Genomic DNA, 25,299 nt, shown 5'->3' on the forward strand with positions numbered 1-25,299 from the left:
TTTGTAAGTGGTCACATGAATTTATATTTAAATGCAAACACTGGAACTACTGAAAATACAGAAAAAACAGATGGTAATCATGTCTCTAGCCTTATACTAAAATAAATTGGGATAAAGGTTTAAAGAATAGCATGGGGGCTGGACCCTTGGCTCAAACCTCAAGGTTCAGATGTTCAGAGAAGCCTGGGCTCCCATTGAGATCCTCAAGAAGGAACTGGTAGGGGCCACCTTGCCTGGGTTAAGTAATAAGAAAGCAGTGGAACCAGCCTTCGGAGAGCTACAGGCCTGGAAGGAGACCAGAGGCCAGAGGCCCTTCTGTCAGGCATCTCCGAGCTGACAGAGTCTCTCTCCACACTGTTGATACAGAGGCCTGTTTGCCTCTTACCACTTATTCGAGGCATTCGACTCTCCATCGATCCCACCCTTTGGCCTTAGTGGGCAAGCCAAACACTGGCTCATCTATTCTATCTGCCCCGGTGAGCACAGATGTTTAACTACTGGAGGGGCGAGGATCTGAGACCTCACAGATGCTCACTCATGACAACAAAAACCATGACTTTGAAGTTAGAAAAATCAACGTATGAATTAAGGGAGATCATGTCTTTGTTATTCTTGGAACTTGGAAGAACAACTCAAATGGAGAGGTCGAATATGAAGAGATGGAAACACATGGGAAGGATGAATGACTTGGAGGACGGAGCCAGCAAGTTAATGATCTCCTGGGGACTTCAGAGGTCGCAAACGAAGAGTTTAAAGTTAAGTTCACGAGACAGCCAAGGCGATGATCTTAAAAAATGGAAGAAGGAGTGTGTAGCTGGGGGAGCAATAGTAATTATTATGAAATAGTACCGATCTCATATGCCAGAATAACTTTAAATACTACTGCCATAACAACCAATGAAACTTGTGCATTTTCTAGCAATTAATAATTGCTTTATTAATGCTAATTCACTTAGTCCTGATAAGAACCTATTATAACCATCGTGGCAGAGACATTCTAAGGAGAGTCTCTCCTCTCACGCCTGAGAAAATGGACCCCAGGAAATTTCCCTTGGAACCTTATGCTGGGAGAAAGAAAAGCCAGAGGAATTTGTCTCTGAAAGATTTCATGAAGTTCTAACAGTTGTTAGATCACTGTGTAAGAGAGATGGGGGCTGAGACAATGGTGACGGATGATGGGCAGGACAACACCTAGACCAGGACTGGATAGTCATGCATATCAGTCCTTGATATAAATCTAAATACTTGTCAGGACCTCAGAGATGCACTTGTAGGTGGTAGGTCACTGGACATGTTTTGTTAGCTTCTTTCCTAATGTGGCCTCATTGAATACATCTTTTTTGCTATTCATGATTACTTGCTTTTTTTTTTAATTAAAAATTATTTTACTTCATGTGTGTGAGTGTTTTGCCTGCATGTATGCCTGTGCACTATGTGTGTGCCTGAGGAAGCCAGAAGAGATTTGGATGCCTGGGAACTGGAGTTACAGATGGCTGTGATCCATCATGTTGGTGCTGGGCACTGAATCCCAGTCCTCTGCAAGAGCAGCCACTGCTTTTAGCCACTGAACCATTTGCAAACATCCATTTGGCCTACCCAGGACGGGCAGCTAAGCCTAGCCCTCAGGGCTGCTAAGGCCCAGGCTCTGACCTTAACGACTACTTTAACAGTCCGAGAAGTTATTTTCATCTTGCAAACAAGCAACTGAGGCACAGTTGTTAAATACTGTCCCTGAAAGTCCTTGGCCAGTAAACGCTGGACACAGAACTGAACCAGCAGGCAGGCAGATTCCGAAATTCTGGGCTTGAATGGACACACACCCAGGCACACACAACAGGAGGCCACGTGTAAGGAGAATCTGCCAATACTCCCGAGCTTTAGGGGTGAAAAGAAAACCCTGAGGAGTCTCCTAGCAGAAAGAACCAGGAAAACCCACAGCGCACGGCAGCTCATCTGCAGCACCAGACCCTAAAAGAGCATCACGGGGCCGAAAGGGGAGAACTCCAAATCCTTCTCACAGCTGAGACGGCATGCCAGGAAGAATGAGAGCTGTCTGAGGACGGAGGGTTCGGACGGTGTCCCAGTCAAACACAACAGGAGAGGCGAAGGTTATGAAAAGACCTGAACCACGTCATCGCCTCAGGTGGGGAAGGGAAAGAGAACAAATAAGATAAGGAGCAACACATCCCAGAGGGGTCTTTGCAGCTGCGTCCAAATGTGTCAGGACAAGTGTGCTCTGACATTAAGGATGGGCAGGAGGGCCACGGAAGAGCCAACTCAGACTCCGAAACAGCAGAAGCAACGTTGAGGGAAGCTGTGACACACGGAAAGTCATTCAGTTCAGCCTTGCGGCTGGGGGCTGGGAGCGGAAGTCAGGGCAGCTGCAGAGGTCTCCAGGCAGGGAAGGGAAGAGAAAGCCCTCGTGATCCAGGAGGCGCAGCTGGGAAGAAGCAGTGGTGGTGTGATCAGTTCTGAGTGGGGGAAGCAACCTGATTTAGAAAAATCAGTGAGTAAAATCCCTAAAACCCCCCCGGTCACAGTAGGGGGCAGTTCACAGGTGAACAGTGAGAAGCCACAACAGACAGGAAGAGGAGGACAGGAAGTGGATCTGCCATGCCTCTTCCTGGATGTTTTCAATGAAAGAGACAGGGACAGAAAAGACCAAAACCAGGTGTAACGCGGGGTATGCTGGTAGTCAACTGAAAACAGAGGCTGACACAGAAGCACTGTCACGAGTTCAAGACCAGCCTCGGCTCCAAAGGGTACTCAGGACTGCCTGGGAGAAACAGAGGCAAAACAGCAAAACAAAAATTTGAACTTGAAGATAAAAAGAAAGGTGCGGAATGATCAGTAAGATGCGAGACTTGGGGAAACTGTAGCTAAGCTGGCTAACCCAGATGAAGAGGGCTTTCACAGGGAAAAGGCAGCATTTGCAATGGAATCACAAAGAAGAAATGTCAATGCAAACACAGGAACACAGGGAAGTTTCGGGATAGCTTTTAGACTCTAACAAAAAGCAGAGATCATAAAAAACATTTTCAATTTGAAAACACAATTTTCTTATTGTCAGTGGAACATTTACAGACTGATGAGGATTTTTTTTTTTTTAAATGATGTAGGTTCTTTAGGCCACATTTGGGGATTATGACTCACAATATTAGAAATAATAAAATGCAACTCACTTTGGCCTCAGCCCTTTCAGTTAAAACGCTTAAAGAAGTTCAATACAGAAAATCAAAAAGAAACAAAACAAAACAAAAAGTAGAAACTGTAACAGCTTTTAGGTCAAATCGCAGCTGCAAAAAAACCACAAAAAATAGAGGGGAGAAAGGAAAAACAGCAAGGAAACCCCAGACCGGAAGTAAGCAGGGTGCCCACCCGCAGGAAGGACCTTGCTGTGGTTGAGAGGGACACAGGTATCTTGCTGACCTTAATTTCCGCAACAGATGCCATGGCCCACGCTATGGTCGACCGCAGCCCAGCTGTCTGGATGTAAGTTCTGCTGGCCAAAGGAACTCTGCGAGAAAGAGACCAGGTAGGTATCAAATATTACTATATGCTAAAGAACGGGATACAGAACACAGATGTTTGGTCTGTATCTGAGAAGTACTTGAACATATCAATCTGATATATTCTTGACCTAGAGGATATTTTAACCTCATTATTAAATATCCTCTCCATTGGGCCTTTGTTTAATCAGCCAGTGTGGTATTAAAGAATAACACATTTTCTGGACAACTGAAATTTAAACTCTCCTATGTTCAAGTTACAAAAATGTAATCACACACGAAGGAACCTCTTACTTAGCACTTCCCTGTCTTTACACAGAACAGCTGGCATCATCAAGAGGACAGGGCTTTGGGATCTGGATGCAACGTGGGAAATTCGGTCTCTTCTGTAAGCTTGGTTTCTGCTGATCTGCATCCTTCCCGGAAGACACAATGAGGCAGGAGCATACAAATGAGTCTCGGCTCTCGTTCTTAACTGCAGCACAGGCCACCCACACCCATCCCTCAGCCTAGCTACCATGTTCCTACATCCAACGGACTTCAAAGTAGTTCTAATCCTGACAGACTATTATGTATCATTTCTACCATCCGTTCTCTCCCTCCCTCCCTCTCCCCCACCCTCTCTCTCTGTGTATGTAGGTCAGAAGCCAACGTGGGGTATTGCTCCTCAGAGGCTGTCCTATTTAGAGACATTTGATTACACTGTGTAAAGAGGTGTCACTGTGATTGGTTTAATAAAAAGCTAAATGGCCAATAGTTAGAAGGAGGTTAGGTGGGACTTCAGGGGACAGAGAAGACTCTGGGAAGAAGGGGGGAGAAGCCAGCCACAGGGAGAGGAAACAGGAGGTACAAGAAGGAGGAAGTAACACCACGTGATAGACTGTAGATTAATATAAATGAGTTAATTTAAGTTATAACAACTAGTCAGGAACAAGCCTAAGCTATACACTGAGCTTTCATAATTAATAAGAAGTCTTCATGTCATTATTTGGGAGCTGACTAGTGGGACAGAAAAAGACTCATTACACTGTCCACCTTGTTTCTTAAACAGGGCCTCTCACTGGGACCTGAGGCTTGCTGATTAGGCTTCCATTGCTGAACAATGAGTGCGGGGCGGGGCGGGGCGGGGGACTCGGGTTACAAACGTATGCCACCATATCTGGCTTTTTATGGGGTTCTGCAGATGAAGTCAAGTCCTCGTGAGGGTATAGCAAGCATTTTACAGACTCAGCTGCCTCCCCAACTTCCATTTCTACCTTTCCAATGCAACTTGCAAGGGGCATCTTGGAAAGTTCAATGCGGATTTAGAGCTACAGTTTGTGGGCAAGATAAAGAAGTTAGGATTTCAGGTTTTGTGCTGGTGTTTTGAGGTAGGTTTACTTTAAAAACAGTGAGAAGAATGTCACACAAAGCCACAGTGTTTTCTGTACGCTTCCAAAAAACTTTCAATGCAATTCCAGGCTTTGAATTCTTTTATCATTTTATTTCTCATCTTTATCTGGCTTTCAAGTATTCTGTTTGTTTGTATCCACCATAAGTTTCTTAATTCTTAGAATCAGATGGCATACTGCTTCCAGGTAGACACTATAACTGCGTACTTCTTGTTATGGTACGGTGGTTCTATGTGGTAAAACCATGTGAATTGGCCTTTTAATTGAAGCCTTTTCAGAAACTAATAGTCCACATTATAAATAGTATCATATTCATAGCTTTGAATTCCAAGCTGTAAACTGGTGGTAGCTAGACCATAAAATATTTTGATCAATGAATTTTGCTCCTACAGAGTAAGCTTGGCAATTATCTTGCTATGAAACACATCAATTTATACTGTAGATAGCAATGAGGAGACCCCGTGTGGAAAATGGTCCTCAGTTGAGAAGTTTACAAAATCTTCTTCCAAGGAGCAGGGATTTACATAGGACCACTGACAAAATCTGACAATACCACCCAATGCAAATGTGTTCTTACTGTGCTAAACCCAAGCATCGTGACCTGCCCTGACTCCAACAAATGGACCGTTCAAAGCAGCATGGAGCAGCTCAGGGGGAAGCAGAGTTCGAATTCGTGAGAAAAACAGTGATCTGCTTGTTTAGGGTTTGTTTCAAATCAGATTTCAGTTGTTCAAACGGAAATACAGGTTTTGGTTTTTTCCATGTAGATAAATGTCTTCTTTCTCTTACACAGCATCCTCCATCAAGACAAGGATGTGGTGGTTAGCATCATCTTAACGCCTAGGAGGCAGCCCTCCAGACACACCTGGGAGGGGTTGTCGAGATTTAGGTTAGTTAGCCTCTGGAATGTCTGGGAGGACTTGTTTTCATTACATGAATTGAGGTGGAAAGACCCACTGTAACTGTGAACACAACTCTTCCCTGAGTAGGGAATCCTGGGCTGTAGAAAATGCAGAGGACAAGCTAGGCACTATGTGCACTGATACATCGCTCTCTGCTCTTGGTTGTGGGTGAAATGTGATTTCTCTGCCACGGTAGACTGCAATCTGCAATTGGGAGCCAAAGAATCTCTCTCTCCCTTAAGTTGCTCTTGTCAGAGGATTTAATTACAGCGACAGAAATTTTGTTACACCTGTCAGGAAGATCTCCCCCTTCTCTTGTCCACTGAGGAGGCCTTACTTAATCCGTCACACCTCCTTTTTTTTCTTTCAGATTTTCTATCCCTTTCCCCCTCTCCCTCTCCTTCCCTGCCCCCCTTTCTTCCTCTCCTTTTCTTCCTTCCTTTTGACAGGGTCTTGCCATGTAGTCTAGGCTGTTCTAGAACTCACCATGTACCCAGAGTGTTTTAGAAAGTAAGTGTGTGCTACCATGCCCAGCTTTGTCCATCTGCCATCCATTAGTTAACTCTTTCCTAACTGGTCAGTCATCATCATGTGCCCTTCTACTCCCAGACTGGATTCCTTGAACTTGACCATCTTACTCAGACACACAGTTGTTTCACTTCAAACTAACTGAATTGATTCCTGTTATTCTAGTCAGTGTTCCTCCCTTTCCTCACTAGTTGCTGAACATTTCAAAAATAAAAGTTGAAATGTATTCAGCACACTCTGAATCCTAGAAACAGCATGAAGAATTGTCATAGAACCTGGCTCATTTAACCCCAGTCACAAAACTATTTTGCTGGTTTGAATGAGAATGGCTCCCATAGGCTCCTATATAGGAATGCTTGGTCCACAGACAGTGGAACTGCTTGGGAAGGATTGAGAGGTGTGGCCTTGTTGGAGGAGGTGTGCCACTGGGGGTAGGCATTGAGGTTTCAAAGGCCCATGCCAGACCCAGTCTCTCTCTGCCTCCAACTTGTGGATAAGATGTAAGCTCTCAGCTACTGCTTCAGCACCATGCCTGCCTGCCGCCATGCTCCCCACCATGATGGTAATGAACTCTAACCCTCTAGAACTGTAAGCACCCAATAAACCTTTTCTTCTCTAGGTTGCCTTGGTCATGGTGTCTTATCACACTAATAGATAACCAAGACAGCTATAAAGTAGATAATATTATCTTCTGAATTTTACAGTAGAGAAGTGATAACATGACCATGTGGTGTAGATACAGTTAATACCCTTGGGACTTCAAACTGTGCTTCAAAAGATCCAAACAGTTCTTGTCTTTAATGAAAGCAAGCCCTTTAGGAACTACTACGATATGCATTTGGATGTGACCCTCAGACATCTTGGCTACCTTATGCTGTTTCATAATTTTCCACTTTCTTCCATGTGACCATGGGTTACCATATTGTTCCTTTTGTTCACACTCTCACAAATTATTATTTTCCGTCAAGAGACACCTTTGAGACTACTTCCTTCACTGTGGCAGTCCATTCAACTTACCACAGGATATCAATTGTAACCTTATTTACACTGTGCATTCCAGTTCTGAATCTTCATTTTCAGGTACATATGCGTTTTTAAACTTTCAGTTTATTACTAATTATTATTTGAAATGCAATATGCATGACTTCTTGTGTTTCTACAGCAAGAAAAATTGGAATAATAAAATTTAATGACTTAAAAACACTTATATAAAGTTATACATACTTGGCTGAATAAAATTAAGTTTTATATATAATTGAAAATTTAAAATAGTAACTTAATTGGTGGTTGGAATCTAAATATATCACTGCTGCATTTAGTACCACTAGGGTTGAGATATTCCTCTTCTAGTCAATTCCTAGACTCACCTTTTTTGGAGGAGGTAGAAGGGGTCAAAATAATGGTAACAAATTCTTTATGGGGGCTGGGAATGTAGCTCAGAAATACAACATCTGTATAGCATGTGTGTGTATGTGAAGCTCTGGGTCTGACCCCCAGCATCGAGGTGGGGGGAGGGGTTGGGAGAGGGGGAGAGGAAGTGGGAGGCCGAGCTCACTGTCTTGTCTAGCCAACTGGAGAGCTCACCTCTGGATAAGAGCCATTATAACCACTTTACACATTTTAAAAATGCATTCTCATTTAAGACTGAGAAAACATTAAGGCAAAGGCATAATTAACAGAAAAGGGTATCTAGTCACTATACTGTGTGCACAGGGTTAGACACACAAGACACTTTAAAAATGCCATGGACATTTACATGCTTTCAAGAACCTAAGAATGACTATTTGCCTCCAAACAGCTTTCTTCCCAAAAACACCTAGAAAAAGCACCTGTTGCATAGAATTCAGTAGATATGTTTTTTTAAAAAAAAAGAATTTGAATTTATTTAGTACTCTGCATGAGTATAAAGACACCTGAAAATGATTTTTAAAGTGAGCAATAGCCACTCATAATGGTCTATAAAACTCCTCAGACTATGAGTAACATAACAATAATGGCAATTAAATCTAGAGAATTTCTGATATGCATTTAAGTAACTTTGTTTTTTTAAAAAAATTACATCTCCAAGATGCCAGTAGACTAACAATCACAGCTTAAAAATGGGTCTGTGCAAACTACTTAATAATAGAAATAATGATGCAGTGTTTCAAGATTCATCCTGTAATCTGTGGACGACTGTGGTCAATCAGCCCTAACCAGTCAGATCAAGGTCCATCCCCAAGCACAGATCCCAGAAGCTTTGCCCCTTTGCTGTATCAACACTCCATACTATGTAAATAAGTTCTTAGTTCTACAAGGACAATGTTACCTGAACAGGGGAATCCCCACCACAGAGTAAGCGTCACTCAGATGCACGAAGATCTGAAAGGACAAACAGAATCAGAACAGCCCAGGAAAGCGCCACATCAAGTTACTGACAATCTGAAGCGTTTGAGTTTATACAACCTGAATTTTAATAAGAAATGCCAAGACCTACTTGTCATGTCTGAAAAACAAAAAACAAAAAACAAAAAAACTATAATCCTTTGTCCCTAACTAGAGGTAAACCAAATTTAGGTTCATTTCATAAAAAAAGTCCAAGGACTGGGTGGTGGATAAAATCCACAGAGTCATGTGTCAGAGCTCGGATCTTTCTTTGCTGCATTTCTGGATCACAACAACTAGACTGAACTTTTTAGACTGGGATAGCTAAGACTTTCTCAAGCCTCCTCTAACCTCAAGCCATGCAGGGCTGTCTACCCCAGCACACAGACAGCGCAAGACACAGGGAGCTTCCCTAAGCCAGGATGTCCTCTCTGCCACCTGCAGGCAAGTGTCTTAGTTAGGTGTCTGTTGCTGTGATAAACACCAGCACCAAAAGCAACCTGGGGAGGAAGGGGTTTCCCTCATCTGACAACTTTCAGTTCACATTCCATCACTGAGGGAAGTCAGGGCAAAAACTCAGGGAGGGGACCTGGAGGCAGGAGCAGACACCATGGAGGAATGCTGCTTACTGGCTTGCTCCCATGCTTTGCCCAGCTTGCTGCCTTGTACAGTTCAGGACCACCCAGAGTAGCACTGTTATCCCCAGTGAGCTGGGCCTCCCCACATCAAAGATTAATTAAGAAAATGCCCCATAGACCCACCCACAGGCCACCCGATGAAGGCATTTTCACTGAGATCTCTCTTCCCAAATAACTCCATCTGTGTCACGCTGACAAAACCAACTAACCAACCAACCAACCAACCAATCAACCAACCAACCAACCAACCAACCAACCAACCCATAGCTTCTTTCCTTCCTTCTATTAGGTTCTGGATAGAATTTAATGTGTCATCATTAGCAGCCCATGTAGAATTAAAAAATGGGAGTTTCTCTTACTCATAGTCTGAGGAGTTTTATAGACCATTCTAACACGATGAACCACGTGACCCTTGGTCCTTTCACCCAAAGTGTCTCTCCTCCCAACTGGCTGCTAGAGATGGAACATTGAATGCATGGCCTCACACATACTGGGTAAGTGCTCTATGACTGAGCCACACCCCAGCCCCGAGGTCAGGTTCAACACTAGCACTTTCACAGAGCCGTTCCAATATGGGAAACTGTCATCAAGAATTGCATGAGGTGGTCCCTCCCACTTGGGGACAATTTCTCCATCAACTGAAACACCACAGCTGAATTTGCCAATTGTATTGATTCTGCATTTTAACAATATTATTTAATAGCACTCTATTTCAAATTTTAATATATATTGATCTCATTTTCAAATACCAAATGTCAAGAACAGCTTCTCCCACTATAAAATTGATTTCCTATCAGTTTTACAGGATACAATTTAAGGATCGATTCTTCATTGATTTGAGTCATACATTTTACTATACATTGCTTTAACACCAACTACGGTTTTGTACGGTTACTTTAACCCATTAGAGCTATTATAAACTCCATGAGATGGTGGGTGAGAGCTAAACTGTTGGCATTTTTGTGGGATGATTTTGACAGTGTAATGGGGAGAGAGGAGAGATGAAATGGGGAGACAACACCATGCCAAAAATCTGGGGGCCAAAATATTGTGGGTACACCATTGGATTTACATTAGATACTGTGTTTAGAGGTGAAAAATATAAAAAAAAGGGAAGAAAATTCCAACAACTCACTAATAGTTCTGACTTATTTGGCCAGGTCTGTCCCCATACAAAGTTGGATCACATGGAATAAATTTATACATAAATTATTAAAATAACTAACTGCCTGCCAAATTCATAAGATGGTTTTCAAAATACAGGGAAGGGTAAATTTTGTTACTCCCTGAATTTATTTGTCCCAAATAAAAGATGAACATAATCCCATAATCCCAACAAAGCCACTAGTAACAGGACTACCATATTTTGTGAGTCTTTAGGTTATTACTCATTTTCTTTACATAGCAGCTATAAGAAAGAATTTCTTACAAAGATATTTGTTACGCATGTGAAGACCATGGAGAGTGCCGCCGTAATCTCACTACAAATGTCTCCTTCAGCTGTGGCCAAGTGACTCCAGTTTGGGTGAGACATTTCTGCATTATTTGGCTGCCGAAGAGAAGCAGGCTGCTGGACCCACACAGCCGTACTTCCTCTAACTGGAGGTGACCCAAAAAGTATGGAAAGGAGAGGATCCTGCTGAATAGAAATCGAGATGGATATTCATTACCTCTAAATTTGGATTCCTCAAGTTGGCTTTCCATCCAAACTTCCTCATGAGAGCAATTCCAATCACTCTTCCTGCCTCCTGCAAGGTGGCAAGTTATAGAAAAGGAAAGAATATAAGAAAGAAGAAAACTTTAAGGTTTTTAAAGATAAGAGCTAGCCATCACCTGATGGTAATTAAGTGATATTAAAATGTAACTTCCAAGACTGCCTATGCAAGGCAACAGTATTTTACTCTCTCCATTTTCAAACCCCTTAGGATTACTCTCTACTTGTGTGTAATCTCTACTCTGGCAATTTTAGGTGTGTGACGTAAGACCATGACCTTCTAATAAAGGAAATGAACCGCACTGAAAGATCACATGTTAACTAGTATCGTCCTCTATGTCTACACATGACAGATCAGTTTCACCAGACTCAACCTTTAGGGTCTGTGTGACTCTAAGTTTGGCTAAAAGATCCAGACCAATTTCATGCTACTGACCTTTGTAAGGGCCAACCAATAGGTCTTAGGACAGAAACCGATGTCTGTCCACCCTCCCTAGACTACTAGGCTTCATGCGCACTGGTATTTGTGGTCTAGGTCCCAGGGGCAAACCTACAAACATCACACATGCAGGGTGATCCTCAATAGACATGTGCTTATAATGAAGAAGACCCCCAATATACATATATGTATATCACAACATTAGCGCTTACAAATGCAGTAGACACCTATGAACTTTAGAAGTTTAGGAGCAGAGTAAATGGCCGCCATGTGGAATGGCACAGTGTTCCTCTGGAGCTGCTGAGGCTAAGTTGAAACAGGAAATGTACTTTTAGAGACAGATAATCAAACGAAGTCAGACCTCATCCTCTGTCTGGGCCGTCTTATCTGTGCTGTAAGAGGGGTGCCTTTGGAAGGCAGGATCCAACTTGGGTGATGAGCATGCATACCTGTGCAGTGAAGGCCTTTCCGATATTCCCGCTGCAGCGACAGGAAACCCTGAAGGTCAAGTCCTCCTGGTTCTGAGTGTCAGCTGCCTTCACCACGTCATTCTGGAGTCCTTGTTCCTGAAGCTCGTCGGCTTTGGTGAGAGCATCCCCCTGCTCCCGTGAGTCTTCAGGAAGTCTGTCCCGCTGGTCTTCCCTGTGACTCTCCCTGTGTATCTCCTTCAGTTTTAACTTCTTAGCACTGACAATTTCATTTTCTCCCACTTTTCGCTTTAGTGGGTTAGTATCCCTCTGAGAAACTTTTTCTCCTTTTGTATCTTGTTCAAGAAGTTTTTTCCAAAGAGAAATGGCCTTCAGCCAACTTCCTGGATCATCATTTATAAGTCTCTGCATTTCATTTAGTATTTTTCCTAAATAAACAAAACCTCAGTTTATCCATCTTCAAGCTTATAGACAACTGTCTATTACATTCATCAATCTGGATTTCATGACCTTTATTTCTTTAAAATATTTTACTGAATTGCTACATGAACAAAACTTCACTTTTATTTGGAGTTTATATAATTTATCCTTAGAATGTACAGCAGAATACGTTCCATTATTTTATATTCAGAGATCTAAGAGTTATCAAACTTACAGAAATCCCATGCAGTACTTCAGCAAAGCTATTTATCCTGTGATACTGCACTCAGCGGATGGCGAGCTCATGCACAGGCCTAGGGGATATACTGATCTTCGAGAGAACAGTGACCTTGTCCATAAACCGGAAAATACAGAGCTCAGGAACTTTGGACCCATTTCATTTTAGATCACAAAGATATTAACATGAATCTTAAGTTTCCATGAAGTCAAACTTCAGATACACAAACCACTTACAAGTTTGGGGCTGTCAGCCTGCCCAGTAAACTTTAACCTTTCATTATAAACCAAAGTCACTAAGTTGATCTGAAAATTACCACTACAGTTCCTTCAAGAGGACAGTGTATGGATGCTGGGAGGAAATTATGGTAATCCCATAAATCCTTGGGATTTGCTTTAATTTTTTTTTCCTTTCCCAGTCTTGATTTGGTCATTTGCAACTTTTCTTGAGATAGCTCCTTACAGATTTATGTAATTCTTTGAAGTCTCATGCACACAGTAATCAGAGTGAAGGTTGAGGCAATGTTAAATCCTGTGGTGTCTGCCTTTTAAAAATGGCTTTAATCATGATCTTGAAATTATTTATATAACATAATTTTAAAGTTAGGGAGTAATTACGAAATCTCCCAAGCTGCCTTTATAAATGGGCATAAGTTTGTTAAAAACACTTAAGATTCTAGGAGAAGAAAATTTTACTATGTAATAATTTCCAACTATATCATTTAGTTAAACTTTATAAGATAACAGGTTTGTTTTTTTTTTTTACCAACTTATGATGCAAAATTGTATTCTGGTTATTATGTGTTTTAAAAAAATCAAATAAATACAGTGGAGCATATTTATCTCTAGAAAGAAAACATGTGAACAATAAAACCCAGAAGGCAGGCAGCAGGTTCCAAAGAGAAGCGAAGGAGCTGGCTATAGATATGATAATACCAGGGAACTGAACTGCTATAATCTCTGTAACTAACAATGAATGAGCCCGAGTCTGTGAAACGGAGACACACAATTGCCGGGCGGACAGCCTCAGTCACACAGCAGGTAGGTAAAGCAGTGGGCACACGCTGTACCTTTGCGGAGAGAAGGAGCCGTAATTGGAAGCTGCTTCTTAATCAACAGAAACAGTCTTTCCGCTGACTTCAACTTCTTCATCGAGCTCAGATCCGAACAGGTGGTGAAGAACACTTTTCCTGAAATATATTCAACCTAGACACAGAAAAACAGGCATCAATATGGCTAAGGGCCACTTCCTTTGTCCCTTGGATCATTTGGGGAGCATCTGTCATTTGGTAGGCTCTGCCAACATGTATTTTTCCTTTAAACACTTAACAAGCCCAAGGTCGATTTTGTCATGCCCATTTTCCACATCACAAACTGACATCTAGGGTAGGCTACACAATCTGCATAAGGTTACGTGGTCAGACTCTCATGCTACCTCTTGTAAAGTACACACCCAGGTGACTGGAAAAACATAAAAGACTCAATAATTACACTGCCAAACTTCACCCACTGTTTAAAAGTAGGCAAAAGACAGGTAACATGCATAGCATAAATTAGGTATCTAGACCAAGGTAGATGTTTATTAAATATTTCCATGTCTGAACAAGAATGCAACAGACATATAAACTAAGATGTAAAACTTGTCAGACAATACTATAAATTAAACCCAGAAGAAATGAAAACATTTAACTGCTTATCAGCTGTACTGATAAGCTGTACTATATGTTAGCACTGAGTAGGAAGTGACCGTTCCTAAAATGGTCGGGAGGAATCCTGTAAAAGACCTAGGAAGCAGGATTTTAACACACAGGAGCAGGTGCAGAAGCAATAGAAACCTGGCCGCAGTCAACTGTCAGCACTCTGGCAGCCCTGGCTGAATTATGCTGATTGATAATGTCAGGGGGATGGATGGCAGAGCTTAGGCCAGCCTGATAGACGGCCATGAAATTCTGAGTACCACAGATGGTAATGGGCAGCCATTAAAGAATTTTGATGAAAACTAGGACAGCAATGATTTAGCTGACAGAGAAATTACCTTGGAAGGGGCATGAAAGACGGGGTGTAGCATGAGATGCTTGAGGAGGAACAGATTACTGAGGTAGAAATGAGGGGCATGTGGCCATGGAAGAGATATATACACCACACAGAAACAGGCCTCAGGACGAGCATGTGGGGGAAGAAGGGAAATGGGCACTCACTGATTGACAGGGAGTTGAATGCGGTGTGGACATTGCACTTGGTGCCAACGAGTCCTAAATCTTCTAGCTGTCGCAAGTCCTGGAAGGATGTGGACCATCTTAGAGTTCTCCTTTTCACAGTGTCCATGGCTGACTGACATAATCGTGAGTTACCTGGAACTAAGGCGCCAGGGAATCTGGGGTGCCCTGTGCTATGGGTTGAATAGGTACCCAGGGGTCACGTACAGGAAAGCTGGTCAGTATGGTGACACTGAGAGGTGGCAGAACTTTCACCAGGTCTCGCCTAGCAGGCAGTGGTTGGGTCACACCAACTCTGGAACTGATGCTGGTCACCTGGGGTGAGCTGGGTCTCACGACAGCAGCTACTTCTCAGAAAGGCAGGTTGCTATAAAAGAGAAGCGTGGCTCCCACCCCTCTCATGGCATACACGCCCCTCCTTCAGACAGGCTCTCTGAGCTTCTCCACCTCCTTGTGACACAGATGGGCGTGGCCATTTCAGACACTATCCTCACTACTTCGACTTTCCCTGTACCAGAATGTCGAGTCAAATAAACCTCTTGTCTTAGGATATTACCTGGTGCCGCTTACTCCGCCCCAGCAGAATGACCTAAGAACCCACATTCTTAAGAAGTGATCATTCAGGGTTTGGAGAGATGGCTCAGCAGTTAAGAGCACTGGCTGTGTTCCTTTAGAGGATCAGGGTTCGATTCCTGGCACACACACACACAGAGGCTCATAACCACCCATAACTCCAGTTTCAGGGATCTGAAGCTTCCTTCTGACCTTCTCAAGCACACGGACCACAACAGGCAGGCCAAACCAATGCACACAAAATAAATCACACACACGCACACATGGTCATTATGCAACTTAACGTAAAATCCTTGCCAAGATTCTGAAGAAATGAAACTATTTTACTGAGGATGAATTGTTACTAAAGTAACAGGGACAGAAGAGTGCTCGGTGGTTAAGAGCACTTGCTGTTCTTGCAAAGGAAGGGATTCCTAGCAACCAAAAGGCAGCTCTCACAACGATCTGTAACTCCAGTTCCTGGGGATCTGATGCCCTCTTCTGGCCTCTAAGGGAACTGCATGAACATGATACATGCAGCAAAAAGACTGATACACAATTTTAAAACGAGAGAGATTAAGGTAATAAAAGCAAGAAAATGGACATCAAAACCCAGACCAGGGATTTTATTTAAGTAGCCATTGATCTAGACATTTATATCTCCTTAACTGTTCAATAATTTCTGCTTCTTTTCCTTGTTCAGCTATTAAGGAAAAATCTCTACAATCAGATTTTCTTAAAGTATCCTCTTTTTAAAAGAAAGGTTTGCTACGAACATGGCAGGGTATTAAGTGACAGAACTGAAAAGGTTGGAGTATTCAGGACATCAAGTCATGAGAACGGTATGCTGATTAATTAAAATAACAAAACCCAAAGCAGCATTATTGTCTCCAGAATTTACACACGGCTTACTAGTCTTTTTACAAGTGAGAAACCCAGACACAGTTTACTAACTTAGTCACTGTGAGAACCACACAGTCACACATGTGAATACAAGCAATCTCCTCTTTGTGAATATTAACATTCCTCAAAGCGGGAGGGAGAATGAAGTTCAGTATTTAAGAATTCATCAACTGCTAAAGCTAGTGTTACCCTTTTCCTGCAGCTTTCTTTCATTGCTTTGGGGGTAAGTTTTTTTAAAATTATTTTCAATCATGTGTATGTGTGTAGAAAAACACATATGTGGTTGGGGGTTATAAGAGGTCACAGGTGCTGGAGCCTCCTGGAGTTGAAGTTCCAGGCAATTGTGAACTATGTGATATGGGTGCTGGGGTCCTACTCAGGTCCTCTGCAAGAGCAATACTGTGCTCTTAGCATCTCTCCAGCCCTTCAATTACCTATTTGTTTAATTTTTTTTTAAAATGTGTATGTGTGTCTGCCATGTGTGTCTGGATACCTATGAGGCTAGATGGGTCCTTTGGAGCTGGAAGCAAAGTGTCAACAGTCTGACGTGGGTGCTAGGAACTAAACTTGGGTCCTCTGGAAGAGTAGCAAGCACTCTTAACCTCTGAACCATCTCTCCACCACCACCCCCATTACTTCTTAACATTTATCTCTGTGTGTCAACACCCATGTGTGGGGGCATGTGTACCCCAGTGCGTCGTATGTGGGGGTCAGAGGACAACCTGTTGGAGTGGGCGCTCTCCTTCCACCACGGGGGGCCCGGAGACTGAACTTGGACTGTCAGGTCTCGCAGCAAGTACCTTTACCCAGGAGGATCCCTCAGGCCTTGATTCATTGCTTCTAGTTGATTATATTCAATTATAATATTATGGAGCAATACAGCATTCTAGGATTTCCATCCTAACGGTTGTTATTTGAAAAGCTATTTGTAAGTTGTTGCCCCCATTTGAATCATGAAAATGTCGTGTCTGAACCAACTGGTCAGCTGTCTAACACCCATGAGATGAGCTAAGAGCCCTTTCCTGCCAGCATGTCTAACTGCTTAGCATTCTTGTCTTTCCTTTTAAATTCACGGGCTCAAGTTTAGCCCAAAGATTAGCAGATGCTTAAATGTAGACAAACTATAGTATCACTGGTAAGTACCAAACTTGTAATTCTACAGACACTGTTTATAGATGTAGAACGGATTTTTAAAGTACTAAGTGATCTGTTAGGGTGGTGTCTAAGTTTGTTTTGGTTCATTTTTTTTAAGACAGAATTTTAAAATTTAATTTTCAAAATGGCATCAAAATGAAAGAAAAGAAATACACAGAATCTTGAAAAGATTCCATTCCACAAAAATAACGACAAAACAACCCTCTTAGCTCTAACTACACCCTACTGTCACAACACTATTAAAGAATGAAAAACCGGTTGGCCTCCTAAAGGCTTGGGTTAATAGTCTCCACTGTGTGGATTTACAGAGATCAGTGAACCGACAGGAGCCTCTGCTTAGCTAACACAACATCACCTCCGCTGCATGCAATTTTATCTTAAAGATAACCATTGCTACTATGATTCTTACCAAAAATTAGTATTTAGTACATTACGTGTTGTTCGAAAGGAATTTTTCTGCATTTAAAGTGGTCTAAATGTGTGTATTAAATGTTTTAAAATACCCAGGCACCTTTATAAAGACATCCACCCCACTACTGGAACATGGGGATGGGAATCAAGCATCAATCTGACCGAGCTCTAGACACAAATTATAGGAATCCAGTTTACAGGAAATGCAGAGGATGGAGTCCTAGGTTTCCATGTGCTCCAACATTTCTGTGCTGAAAATATGCTCGATGCATTATGGGAGGTAGGACCTTTCTAAGGCAGGGCCCTGCAGTGGATTAATGCTACTGAGGAAAAGGGCTTGTTATAAACACGAACTTGGGCCCTGGTGTGCCTCTGTGTGCCTTTTACTTTCTCTCCCTGGGTGCTATCTGCCATGTTAGAAGGCAGCAAGAATTTCCTCACAGATACAGTCCCTCAGTCTTGGGCTCCTGAACCTCCAGGACTGTAAAAGGTACTTTTCTTTTCTCTACACAGTACTCAACCTGTAGTATTCATTTATAGCAATACAAAAGGACCAAGACATAGAGGAACACATTAAACCATGCCATGAAAATGAAGGTTGGTGTCTTAGTTATTTTCCTTTTGTTTTGTTTTGTTTTGTTTTTTTGAGACAGGGTTTCTCTGTGTAGTTTTGCGCCTTTCCTGGATCTCACTCTGTAGACCAGGCTGGCCTCGAACTCACAGAAATCTGCCTGGCTCTGCCTCCTGAGTGCTGGGATTAAAGGTGTGTGCCACCACCACCCGGCTTAGTTATTTTTCTTTTCATTTTTTTTTTTGTTTTTTTGTTTTTTGTTTTTCAAGACAGGGCTTCTCTGTGTAGCCCTGGCTGTCCCAGAACTTGCTCTGTAGACCAGACTGGCCTCGAACTCATGGAGATCCACCTCCCTCTACCTCCCCAGTGCTGAGAGTAACTCCTTAGCTACTGCTCTACTACTGTAAAAAGACATCATGACCAAGGCAACTTTTAAAAGAAAGCATTTAATTGAGGACTTGCTTACAGTTTCAGAGGGTGAGTCCATGATCATCATGGTGGAAAAACAGGCAGGCATAATGCTGGGGTAGTAGCTGAAAGCTTAAATCTTATCCTCAAGATGGAGGCAGAGAGAGAAGGAGTTGGGGGTGGGGCAGAGACAGAGAAGAGAGAGAGACAGAGTGACAGACTGGGCCTTGTATGGGCTTCTGAAACCCCAAAGCCCACCCCCAGTGACACACCTCTTCCAACAAGGCCACAATTCCTAATTCTTCCTTAACAGTCTGCCAAGTGGGAACCAAACATTCAAATCTATGAGCGTAGGAGAGGTCATTCTCGTCTAAACCACCACCACTGGCAAATCTAGACGAGGGTAACTTTGCATCCAATCCAGGAGCCACCAGGATGCATAGCTTCTGGGCATCTGAAGTGCCACTAAGGTGTCTGAAAAAATAGATTCTTATTTAACTCGAAATAGCCACCCTGGGGGTAGTGACCCTACTGGACAGCACAGCCATTGGCGGGTCAGGAAACTAGCCCCGTTGAGCTGAGAACGGTTTACTGTTTTTTAAGGGATGTAAATACAACGGCGAAGAAGGAAAATATAACAGAAATCATGTGACTAATGAAGTCTACAGGAATCTGACGGAAACCAATCATGACACACACAGCCTGAAATATTTACTATCAGCCCTTTTATTTTATAGATTGCTTTAGTTTCAGGGTGAACAACCCAGTCACTTTAACACGAGAATTCTGAGAGAAAAAAAAAAACAGAGGTAAATTTATAGATGAGATGAAGAATATCCACCAATCACAGTATGTAGATGGCATTTAAATGCCTACTTAAATACACAAACTTAAAAACAAAAGTCATATTACAAAACAAATTCGACTTCGAATACTAATTAGGTATGGGATGAGATGGAATGATTTAGCTGTGTAAATGATAAGGTGACATACATTTTAAAAAACTCATCTCCTTTACACTATACACACTGCTATGAAAGAGTCATAATTTAATTTAGAGTTACAGAAGTGAACACGAAGATGAAATGATTCCTAGGATCTGCTTCAAAATATCCTGGGTTGGAAGTATGGCGGGGGTATGAATAAAACCGAATTCACTGGGGGTTGATCTCTACAGCAGCTGGTTGATGAGCGGGGAGAATCCACCGTATTATTCTGTTTGTTTCTGTGTCCATGAAAAACAGCTAAAAGGAATATACACAGGGGGCTTTCTGCTGCAAGCTGTTTTGGAGGCGCTACGTGAGCGACAGTCACCTGGGGAGGGAGAGTGTTTTCATGTTCAAATGCAAACACCTGAGCTCATCCACAGCTCTACTCTAAGAAAAACCTTCTGGGGGATGGTACCCAGGGATAATATGCACCTTCAACAGGCTTCCCTGGTGAGTCCTACCTTCACTAAAATCCAAAAAACACTGATTAAAATTGAGTGATTACCTCCTAAAAGTAAACAATCACTTCTGAATTAATTTGTTTTTATAAATTCAGATTTTTGAATATTAATTTTCTTCCAGCAAACCTAAATTTCTAAGAGACTCTTCTCACCACAAGAATGATTTCTTTAAGTATCCCTGTGCAACTCACTTTGTGGGAAAGGATTTATGGAGCACCGATGATTGGCCACGCACCCCATGCTATCTATCTTTAGCTTAATGATGCCATGAAAGTCGGTATTAGCCAAGGGAAAGGGAGGCTCAGAAATGTGAACAATTTATTCGAAATCACACATCCATTAAAGACTAATGTGAGAGTTGGGCATACGTTCTTCACGGTGGCTTTGTGGACCCAGCCTTCACTCAGAGCTACAGGGTAGTCCCCCACACTTCAGCTGGTCCTTGGTAACTGCAGGAGCCCTCTGGGTGGATTCAATGAGTCTCAGACAGAAAAGTATGTAGGAAGTAAACCTTGTACCTACACTGAACATGCAGACTCCTTCTTTGGTATTCTTCCCTAGACAATCTGCTTAACAACCGACCCAGCATTAGTGCCGTATGTGGGAGTTATAAGCAAACACTACATTCTTGTAAATATGGATTTGAGCAACCACACATTTTTGTACACGGAGGGGTCTTAGAAGCCTTCTCCTCAGATAGCAAGGTCAGACAGATTAGAGAGAACCATCCTGAGGTAGACGGTAAGCTTATTGTTACCGTACTGTTAAACATCGATATTAATGATTGCAAATAACCCTCCAACTAACCCTCTTAATGTTTATTTTTCCTTTAAATAAACTAAGATGTTGGGGGCTGGGGAAATTTGCTGTAGACCCTTCTCTGGTGCTCTGGCTGCTTTCAGCAAGGACTGTCAGTCAGTTGTGTAGCTAGGCTGCCCTTATATTAATGTGGACACTCTGGACACTCCATGAGGGTCTTGAGGAAGGTACATGGCAACTACAGTTTAATCACAACCGTGATTTAAGGTGGCGCTATTTCAGCCAGGGGCTTTTTCAAACACCTTGCATTGGACCTTTTTTTTGTTGACATTCCAAGTCTTGGTAAACTATAGATGACTCTGCTTAACCAGCACTTTTTTTTTTGGGGGGGGGGGGGGGTTCAAGACAGGGTTTCTCTTTGTAGTTTTTGGTGCCTGTCCTGGATCTCGCTCTGTAGACCAGGCTGGCCTCGAACCCACAGAGATTCTCCTGGCTCTGCCTCCCGAGTGCTGGGATCAAAGGCGTGCGCCACCGTTGCCAGGCGCCAGCACTTATCCTTATTTAGGCCACAGGGGGAGCACTTTGCCTGACAGCCCAGCAAAAGGCCAGTGATTGGTACAAACAGACCTTCATTTGCATGAGGGGGCCTCGCCACGACTCGTGCCATGATTAATTTCGTTTGTAGGCGGGATTAATTGTGTTGGGCTGGTGTCAGTCTGCATCCTCATGACATCCCTCTATGGCTGTAAAAAGCTCGCTCTGTAGCTTCCTTTCTGATCCAGCCGGGCACACCCTTTGTGCTGGTGTCCCATGTTGCTGCACACTCAGTGTCAATAAAACGCTTCTTTCGAATGATCTTTTCTTGCCTATTTTTAACCTTTATCCTTAGGGTGGGCTGAGCTGGGGACACAGAGAAGATGGGAGCAGCAGGGACAGGGCTGGTGGCAGTGATATGGGAGGATGCCGCCCAGAGAGCAGCGAGCAGAGAAATGACAGAGAACAGGGGGCACTAAGGAGCGAAGATGAGCAATGGTGGGCCCTGGTTGCCTGAGGGAGACCGGCTCCCTCTTTTTCCCCCAGGGTACTCTTGAGCAGGGAGAAATAAGGAATATGTAGACAGAAGTACAGAGGGAGAGAGAGACAGATAGAAACACAGGATGGCCTCCGGAGGGCCTGGGTCAAAACCCACCAGCCCCTTTTGTCTCTTCTAAAGGACTTTTAAAGGAATGTCAAGGGGTGGAGCAAAAGACCTCCCCCCAGCACAGTCAAGTGCAGACCATCCCAAACACCTAGAAACTATGTACATGGTCAAGCAATCCTCTAATGCAGCCCTGCTGTGTAAAGCAAGCTCAGATCTCACTAGGAAGCTTTTGTGGGCTCCCACAGTTGCTAGAAGAATTGCGGGTGCTGCTAAGCCTTAAAGGCCAAAGGTCTCAGCCCTATTGATGGAACACTAGTCACTGCCAAGGGCTCAGGGTCCGGCTACTCTAGGCCCAAGAACCAGCAATCAGCAGCAGCCATTCCTTATGACTGCATGCTGCTATCTGCTGCTGCCACTCACGGCCGCTCAATGTCAGGGATTACAGGAGTATCAGGGCGGCTGGAGCCCAGAGGAACAAGCCAGCCTCCTTCCTGAGTTGGTCAAGCCACAGAGCTTGCATATCTAAAGTCTGGAGCAAGAGGCATGTCACTGTGGGAGTGTGAAGCTGTAAGCCTCTGGACTTGCCAGTCCAGCCCCAAGGCTTCGGGCACTCAAGGCCCTAGGGTGTCCACAAGGAGAAGAGCTCTCTCACTTACCTAGCCATGGTACCAGTGAAGGACCCAGCTGATGGTAACAGAGTAACTCAGCCTAGAGGTGAAATACATGGGCTTGGAAGCTGGATCCAGACAGGAGTCCTCCTAACCACAGGGTCGGTTTCCTTACGTCTTTGTAAATGGAGGTAAAGGCGACATAGTCACAGTACACCTCGGAGGATTAAATCCTATGTGCAGAGCGGCTAGCATCTCAAGTACTCAGGAAATGTCAGGGCAATCCTGAAGTAATGATGCCAGCAACTGACTTGGGCAGTTTGTTTTCTGGTCAGAGCAGCAGGGATGCAATCTGAGGGCTACTTGTTCAGATCTCTTTCCCACATCTCTCTCTTCCTAAAACCATACCAGAGCAGAATATGAAAACTCTCTTGGCATTTACCTGCTCTGGCTGTCAAGAAAGTTTCTCTCATGTCTGACTGAACTCTCGGCTGCTGAAGCTTCCCTCAAACGATTTTGTCTTTGGAGGAGACAAACAGGATCCATTTTTTTCTAACCATCTTAGCTATCCAGGTTGGAGCACACCTTGTCATTTCCACACACCAAGCTCGCCAGGTTAGCAAAGCAAATCCCAGGGCGGCGCTATATATGGCCGCATGGCTGGCTGAGTTATGATATAGTAATGCTTGATTTCAGAATCTGAATATTACTGCTGTCGTTTTGTGGTGGTAGGACTCGACTACATCATTGGATTCACCTGGTTAAAACCAGGTATTACTCTTGTAGAGGACCCGCGATGGAGTCCTAGTACCTATGCTGGGCAGCTCACAACCACCTGTAACTCCAGCTCCAGAGAGATGAGCCGATGTCTCAGGCTTCCACCAGTACTATGCACACACACACTTAAGAAAAGAAAACCTCTAAATCCTTGGTGAATGCAAGGATTACTACATAGAGGCTATTTTGGATAAATTACATTCAACACTCTGTTCACTTCTGTAGTGCAGTTCACAAACGGCAGTAGTCTAATGCGGCTAAGGCCATTCTTGGTAACTCTCCCCGCTGCACCTGCGGGCCATCTCAGACACTCCCTTTGTGGGCTTCGAACACTTGGAGGTGAGCAGCTAGCTTGGCTTTAGCAAGCTTTCCCTTTCCAAGAACACATCCCACACGAAAGGACCGGCCTGCCCTATGACATCTTTCCCCTCAGCTGTCCATAACCGTATGAGCACATTCTAGAACTTACGAGGGCTTTTCAAATCTGTCCACTTGTCACTGCAACCAACGGGTAGCTACGAAGCCGGCAGGAGCGTATTCGTTTCCTAGCTACGGTTACCGCCTTTGAGGTGTACTTTTTAGGCTTCAGAGGCAGGCCACACTGCGAAAAGCCAGCCTCCTCAAGAGAGTTAATAAGACTCAACAACTGAGCCTGGAAAGTACATTTGCCCTTATGGTAAAACTCCAATTATCGCCATTGCTTGCATAGTTTCTTTTCCAGGAATCCGGGACAAAACCCGGCTTCCGTACCGCCCCCCCCCCTCTGTTGACAACTTCGGCCGTGACGGGACTGGATGGAGAAAGACGCCCCTCGACCCGCTGGATGCTCACAGCAGTCACCGCAGGACCTGCGTGGGAGCCCACCGCCCGCAGGGATGGGGTGTCCCGGGCTCACACGGGCCTAAGCCCCCCCCCCCCCCCCCCCCCCCGTGGCGGGAAAGAGGACCGTGGGGATCGGGGACCCGGTTGGGACCCGGAGCCCGACTCACCTGCGTGGCCTCCAGCCGTGCGTGCACCTCCCGCATCAGGAAGGGCTCCAGGCCGCGGCCCGCGGTGCAGAAGAACCGCACAGCGCCGGCCGCGGGGTCAGAACCCGGCTCGGCCCCGGCCGCCGCCATGGCGCTGCGGCGCGGCCCCGAGACGCGGTCACGTGAGCTCGGGCGCGCGCTCGGGGCGCGGGGGGGGGGGGGGGGGACGACGGACGGACACGGGGACGCGCGCCTTCCAGCGGCGGCTTCGCAGGAGCGCCCCCTATGGGTCGTCCTGCAAACTACAGCTCCTTCTGCAACCAGGCAGGGGGATCTTAGGGATGCCATCCTCAACTGTCTTCACCAAAGACTGGGCCAACCCACCCGGTGAACGCGGGCCAAGGGCAGAAATGCTTGTTCTCCAACAGAATGTCTTCATGTTCCCGAAACTTGCTACATTTCTTGCCCTAGGCCAATCGTCTAGGTAAATAAGGAATGTGCCACCCAGTTTAGTCTACCCGATTTGAGTAACTTGTAACAGTATCTGGATGATTTTTTTTTTTAATCTTGAGTTTTAAAATGACAAAGAAAATATGATATAGGTAGAATAAAATCTATCTCCAATTCGACAGCATTAAATCAGCCGCGTAGCTCCGTATTGAATCAGTTATACAGAAAATGTTAAATGAGTGTTTTGGAACATATCTCCCTCTTGGTCCAGAAATGGATGCTCTCTTCCGCCCTTGCCCACTGGCTAGTTCATGAAGGGTTGGGGCAGTAGGGCACAGTTCCTCACGGAGTCCTGTCATG

General features: G+C 44.1%; 1 protein-coding gene across 4 annotated transcripts in view; it reads right to left on the minus strand.

The window, feature by feature from the left end:
* Thumpd2 (THUMP domain containing 2) overlaps window positions 1-24,660 on the minus strand; it is a 40,495-nt gene extending 15,835 nt beyond the window's left edge. For 2 of the 4 annotated variants that reach the window (XM_052746393.1, XM_052746395.1), the window contains exons 1-6: window positions 24,511-24,660; window positions 13,641-13,776; window positions 11,935-12,341; window positions 11,003-11,080; window positions 8,639-8,691; window positions 3,430-3,517 (exon numbers count right to left, since the gene is read on the minus strand). In XM_052746393.1, coding sequence (XP_052602353.1) covers window positions 3,430-3,517; window positions 8,639-8,691; window positions 11,003-11,080; window positions 11,935-12,341; window positions 13,641-13,776; window positions 24,511-24,639 — 891 coding nt within the window. In that variant the 5' untranslated portion in view covers window positions 24,640-24,660. Of the gene's footprint in view, window positions 1-3,378; window positions 3,518-8,638; window positions 8,692-11,002; window positions 11,081-11,934; window positions 12,342-13,640; window positions 13,777-14,768; window positions 14,840-24,510 lie in introns of those variants that run through there. The other 2 variants (XM_052746392.1, XM_052746394.1) reach the window with 2 other exon arrangements.
* Window positions 24,661-25,299: the final 639 nt, after the last annotated feature.

Source organism: Peromyscus californicus, unplaced genomic scaffold (genome assembly GCF_007827085.1).
Source record: "Peromyscus californicus insignis strain IS unplaced genomic scaffold, ASM782708v3 Scaffold_1__1_contigs__length_55948999, whole genome shotgun sequence".
Lineage (NCBI taxonomy): Eukaryota > Metazoa > Chordata > Mammalia > Rodentia > Cricetidae > Peromyscus > Peromyscus californicus.